Source organism: Momordica charantia (genome assembly GCF_013281855.1).
Source record: "Momordica charantia cultivar OHB3-1 chromosome 9 unlocalized genomic scaffold, Mcharantia_2.0 BLBB01000009.1, whole genome shotgun sequence".
In the NCBI taxonomy this organism is placed as follows: Eukaryota; Viridiplantae; Streptophyta; class Magnoliopsida; order Cucurbitales; family Cucurbitaceae; genus Momordica; species Momordica charantia.
In genome coordinates, this window is record NW_028275167.1 from 14,595,007 (window position 1) to 14,601,252 (window position 6,246).

Genomic DNA, 6,246 nt, shown 5'->3' on the forward strand with positions numbered 1-6,246 from the left:
TATTCAATTTCTACCAGTTCACCAATTAATTTGAAGAAAAAAAAACTCCACAAAAATTTTCCTACAATTAAATAATTTTAAAAAACTTATAAATTTAAGTTAAAAAAAACAACTATGATGTATTAAAAAAAAGAATACCAACTATAATGTTAAAAAAAAAATACTAACTACCATGCTGTTTTTATCTAAAATCTATCTATTTCATACCAAGTATATTTTTTATAATTCATTTGACAAATAGGAGAATATTATTTCCAACCATGTTCCAAATGATATCAAAATGTTAAATTTGCAACGTCTTTTTTTTAATTCAAGGGAAGATTACAAAACTTAATCCGAGTAAAGTGTGCAAATTGATATATTTTTTTTAGTAGAACACTGTGTGGGAATGGAGATTCAAACTCACAAACTTTTGGTCGGAAATAAGTGATTTAACCAATTGAGGCGTTCAAATTCATACATATGATAAAATTCATTTTTCATTATATTTATATGCATTTTGTGTTCCCTAACATAAAATTCTGGATCCACTACTACCAGTACGATGTCGTGCCAAACACACTCTTAATGCTTAAATCAATATTTAGACTAGATGGTATTCGAGTGAGCTAGGGTGTAATTTAGCGTACTTGAAAGAGACATGAGTTCTGCTATTCACAGGAGACCGAGGGACGGTCCTTCCTGCCACCTAGTCGTTCAATACCTAAGATCGTGTCCCCAATCATGCATTAAAAGATGCATCGGCAAGGTACCCCACAGCGGTAAAACATTCTTGATGGTAGGGGTAATTTCGTCAATAACGAAAAGAAACTGCCACGTCGCACGTGTTGACACACGTATGCACTTTCCTCAAAATGCCGCTATGAATTTGGCGCGAGTTTTGATTTTCCGCGCCTCTTTGCATTCTCCGACTTCAATTTCAGCCAAACCCTAAATTCCTTCACTTTCAGTTGTGAAAATTTCTGGTTTGGAGAAAGAGATATGTTTTACTCGCATACGCTATTGGCTCGGAAAACGGCTTTGGGGACGGTGTGGTGTGCGGCACATTTGCAGCACCGTCTCAACAAGAAGGACTATGAGAAGACTAAAATTCCTGTTGTTGTTGGTTTGTATCTCTTTCCTCTGTCTGAATAATTTGATGTTCTTTTTCATTTTCCACCTTTTTGCATTGAAATGGGAGGAAAATTTGTTGGGTTTCCATTTGGGGTTTCTGTGGTGATTGATATATCAAATCTTTAATTTCTATTGAGATTTGTACTCTTGTTGCCAAATCTTTGCCTATTTTCATTTTTACTTGAAGGTACGGTTTGTGAGAGCTTGTATGAGTTTTGTGAGTGACTAATCTTGGATTCGTCTTGTTTTTAGATGCCATCATGTTTGGAGAGGTTCCCCTTGCATTGCGAACATCAAGCTACCTTCTGCTAGGTGTTGTACGAATTTATTCAAAGCAAATTGATTATTTGAAACACGATGTTGATGTTTTGGTGATGGAGTTACGAAAAATGCATTCTTCGCACTCTTCGACGAAACTTACTTTACCTGAGAATGCTTACCAGGCACCTTTTCATTCCATCACCTTGCCAGAGACTTTCGATCTTGATGCCCTCGAATTGGATAGTGATATTTATCGTGACGGGTAATGCATCTGGACTCCCAACTTTATGATTTACTTGAAATGTCTCTCTTATTGATGATTTTGTTCTCGTAGGATTCCAGATAATCATCTTAGGAGTCAAGAAGAGATCACTCTAGCAGGTTTAACAGTGATTGCATTTCACGTTTATCACTCCCTCTTGCTTACAGCCAATTCAATAATGTACGGAGTTAGAAATTAATTAACATGTTTGTGTTGCAGAACAAGTTCCTGTTGGAAGAGATGCTTATGTGGCTATATCTTTTGATGAGGTTTTGACTTTTGTCTATTTGCCTTAGTGAGTGTTTAGGATCTTTTATACTCTGGCTATCTTCATCATCATTATTAAATTGCTTAATTTCATACACAGGATATCATGATAGATTTATCACATCCTATGGAGGCTCCTGATTTGGGTTTCAAATCAATGGAAGATGTGTAAAGCTCCCGCGCTTTCAAGGCCAATTATTTTTTCTTGATCACATAATTTGACCACAATTTAATTTGCTGTTTATCTTTCTTGAGTGCAGCGGGCTCCCTCCACCTCCTATGGATAGCACTATGAATGTTGAAGACCTGATTGGTGAGGAAGATGTACTTAACATGAGACCAAACGAGGATATCATGCGACAAAGTGTTCCAGGACTTGATGTTCCAGATTCTATGAATGTTCAAGATCAGGGCATGCGTGATGATGATAACTCTGTACAACATGTACCAGAAATTGAAGTTCTACGGGAGGCTGCCCCTGATTTTAGTCCAAGAGACCTTCCTGTGGCACCTCCAGTTGACCGTGAATACATGGTTGAACCAAGTCGTCTTATAGATGAGAGTATAAACCAAGAAAATCTTTTACTGGTCATGGAAGATAAGGTGACTCTTCCAAGAACATCATTACCATTTGAGGAAAGTGCAGGACCTCCAACTTCTGCAACTTCAAAAGAGGCACTTGAAATGATCGATACACATATTTCATTTGGTGAGTTTAATTCTAATTGCTCCATATCTAGGGTTGATTCTAATTGGTGGTGATTAACTTATGCTATCTTGGTTTCTGATGTTTTATTCTCCATGTGCTGCAAGAGTAGGACGGTATCCCATGGAACTTGTTCTTCAACCAACTGCTCAAGAGCCAAAGTCAAGATCAAGGAAGAGAAAGCATTTCTTTGACAAGTCAACCGTGTTGACTAACAAGTATGTTTGTGATATCATCATTTAACTTTTGTGTTTAATGTAATCAATTACTGATATAGAAAGTAGCGTTTCAGATTTATGAAAAAGGCTCTTGAAGATTCAAGTGATTTATTGCGTGAGAGGAGGAACACTCCAAGCACTTCTTTGGATGTTTGGAAGTTAAACAACAGCTTAAGAAAAGATGAAGTTTTCTATCATCCTTCCCTAACTGGTAAGTGATTTTTTGTCGTACTTTTTCTTTCTGCTTGTTTATGCATTCCTTTAATAGTAGGGAAAAAAATCAAATATCTGTATGCAGGTTTATGTCATGATCTTGGTGATATGTTTAACATGGACTACATTGCAACAAAATGTTGTTCAACATCCTTGGAGAAAGCTTCCGAGGATCCTGGGAATGTTAGAAACATTGCTTCAACGGGCGAAACAATTTTGTACCGAGCAGATGCCCCATCTCCAGCTCCAGATGTTGCTTCCTCACCACATACCATAATTCCACCCACCGTTGATCCTGCTAGAAACATTGCACTAGTAGGTGAGACTTTTTCACCCCTTGTAGTTGCCCCGTCTCCAGATCAAGAAGCTGTTTCCTCACCACATTTCGAAATTCCACCCACTATCAATCCTGCTTCTGCGTCCTTTTCCGAAATGGAAATCGAACATCTTCGTGATGTTGAAGGCAATCGTGGGGACGACACTTTGGCAGACTTAATTGCCTCTCCGCCTAGGTCCATGCCCTCTCCTAGGCTTTCTGAAGGATTAGGTTCACCATCAGCAGTTATTGCATCCACTAGAGTGCTGTCAACACCTGGAGTAATATCAACCGAACCTTCAAAATCTGTGTTTGAAACTCCCAGGACAATTGACGAGGTGGGCGGAGAAAATATCACACTCTCAGATATTCCCGAGGAGATGAATACTGCAGATGAGGTAGATATATCTGTTAATACTAGTGCTTCATTTTCTTCCATAACTTACCACGAAGATGTGATATTCCTCCGTTTTCTCCTCTTGATTATCATTAGTTCCTATTATATATATTACATAACAACTTTATTACTTAATATTACTGCTCTGTTGAGTTTATTATATTTAAGGGATTATACCTTATGATATGATTTGATTTTGGAGTCAACAATAGTTCTTAGGCTTTTACATGTTATTTTTATACAGCCTAGGTGCACAAGCACTGTTTTAAGTAGAGCTTGTAGGTTTTGTGACACAAATATATGAGCTAGATTTTAGAATGGGTTTTTTTGGGTAAAATTTAGGACATGTCAAGCACACATCCTGAATAACATCAATGATATATTTTGTAGATGGAGTGAATAAAAAGTAATGGTAAACTTTTTTCAAGCATGATTTCCACACTAGAGTGTAGGAAGAAAAAAAAAAACTAATGAAATATGTGCTGTTTAGACCAAACCCGATAAAATAACTGAACCAAACGAAGCACTGTGAAAGCTTAATGAAAAAGAAAAAAGAAAGATTTAGGAAAAAATTAGGATCTACTAAACGTGTTTGGCAACAGATAAACACCAAGAAAATTGGACTTGCTAGGCATATATAGCAGAAAAAGAGATGATATAAGCAGGGTGCCAATGCCCCAAAAAAACTTTACATATTACTGATTTTTTTCTGACGAACATATTCAGAGTTTCGTTAAAGTTGAGAATTACTTTCAAGTAATTATTATCTACATTTGTTCTTGGATTTGAAGTAGTTTGATTAATGAGATTTAACTCAGACTATTATTTTGAGACAAATTTGGAACAAAAAACAAGAATCTGAATTAGGATTTACTATTTTCATATTGTGTCAAATCATCACCATTTTCAAAATGTCAAAATGCTTGAGTTGTCTAACTAGCATCAATTTAATCATTTAAATTGTTTCTCAAACATTTCTTCATTTTTCTAATAAGGCTATCCTATTCGTTATCTTTCGTAGAACCATCTATTTTTCTTGATTTATAGACTTGTTTGGAAATCTTTTAAAAAAGTCCTAACTTGCTGAAATATTAACTGTAGGAACTTTATTTTCTGGAAGCAGATAACTCACCACCTGGTAAAATAAACTATCTTGTAGTTACTTTTATTGTTCAGATATTTCCTTTAAATTTATTTCTTGGGTACTTTTTTGTTACTTGGAATTCTGAAGTAATGTTGGGGCACCAATGTGCTTATATAGGCTCTCAGAGAACTCAAAGAGTTGACTCATTATCAGTGAGAACTAGGTACTTTTCCATCATTTACTTTAAGACCGTTCTAATTGAAGTAACCTTTTTTATTTGTAAGGACCAAATTATAAGGGCCAAGGCCATTGGGTATTAATGATATCCCAATTTCCTATGATCAAACAAATAGGGCAATTACAAAAACAATTAGAAAGTCCAAGAACCAGAAAGAGGACCAAAGCCACAGAAAGCTGAATGTTTCAAGTACTCTAAATGGCTTATTATAATTTTCTCGATTTTGTGGTTAATGTGAACAGGGCTGTGGGTCGGTATTTAATGAGTCTGTCTCCTATAAAATCAATCTCCGATGACTCGATCCAAGATCTTTGTTTGAACAACATCCTAGAAGGGAAAAGAAGAAAGCTATGTGCACGGATGTTCTATGAGACGCTGGTAATTAATTTCTCAAAGTTTTGAAGTTCGACTATATTTGGTAGAGACCAAAATGAAGTACCTAAATTTCAATTTGGAAAAATCATATCTTTTCTGGTATAGGTGCGATTTTTAAATTCTTAGTAGTTTTGTATTTTGATAAGACAGCTTCTTAACCGAAGGAAACAAATTTTAGTCTCTACTGATATTGGATTTGTGACTCTGCATTGTTCAATAGGTTTTGAAGAGTTATGATCTGATTGATGTACAACAAGATGTACCTTATGGTGACATCACTTTGAAGTTGACTCCAAAGCTTTCTAAGGCTCAAATATAACTCAAAGTTATATATTTGGCTACGCTGGATTTTACTGTAGCTCATTGTTTCCAGGAGTTGGAACTTGGAAGGTGCATTTTGTTAATCAGTGCACTAGTTTTTGCAAATTTCTACCTTTGTATAGATGCATGGTTTGTCATGTTTTACTTGTAATATAATAATATGTATAGCCTAAATTATCTTCAGGGTAAGGGTATCTATTGTTTATTTATTTTGTAAATCATAGGTGTAGTTTGTGAATTTACAGATCCATATCTTGAGTCGCTGTTAATTTTAGAAGAGTAAAAATAATATGACGGGGAAAGACGTACTATAGAAATAGTAAACTTATTAAAAAAAGAAAATAGGAGACCGACTGCAAGGATAGAAATAAAAATCATAAAGGTTAAAGAAACAACTAATAAATGTTTATATATATATATATATTTCAACACTCTCCTTCAAGCTAATTTGCTAGTTTAAATATGTCTTTCATAG

General features: G+C 35.3%; 1 protein-coding gene across 4 annotated transcripts; it reads left to right on the top strand.

The window, feature by feature from the left end:
* The first annotated feature begins 875 nt into the window (after positions 1-875).
* On the top strand, positions 876-5,989 carry LOC111024895 (sister chromatid cohesion 1 protein 3). Of its 4 annotated transcripts, XM_088116889.1 has the most exons (14): positions 1,046-1,105; positions 1,366-1,425; positions 1,557-1,636; positions 1,717-1,755; positions 1,856-1,905; positions 2,004-2,071; positions 2,164-2,612; positions 2,722-2,827; positions 2,902-3,038; positions 3,126-3,754; positions 4,855-4,891; positions 5,015-5,060; positions 5,318-5,453; positions 5,671-5,989. In XM_088116889.1, the coding sequence occupies exons 3-14, from the start codon at positions 1,600-1,602 to the stop codon at positions 5,767-5,769; spliced, it is 1,833 nt and encodes a 610-aa protein (XP_087973015.1). In that variant the 5' UTR covers positions 1,046-1,105; positions 1,366-1,425; positions 1,557-1,599; the 3' UTR covers positions 5,770-5,989. The 4 variants fall into 4 exon arrangements, 2 of the variants coding, with proteins under 2 accessions (XP_022158404.1, XP_087973015.1); XR_015787040.1 differs by having other exon boundaries at positions 876-1,105; positions 1,366-1,636; positions 1,709-1,755; positions 5,318-5,555; XM_022302712.2 differs by having other exon boundaries at positions 877-1,105; positions 1,366-1,636; positions 1,709-1,755.
* Positions 5,990-6,246: the final 257 nt, after the last annotated feature.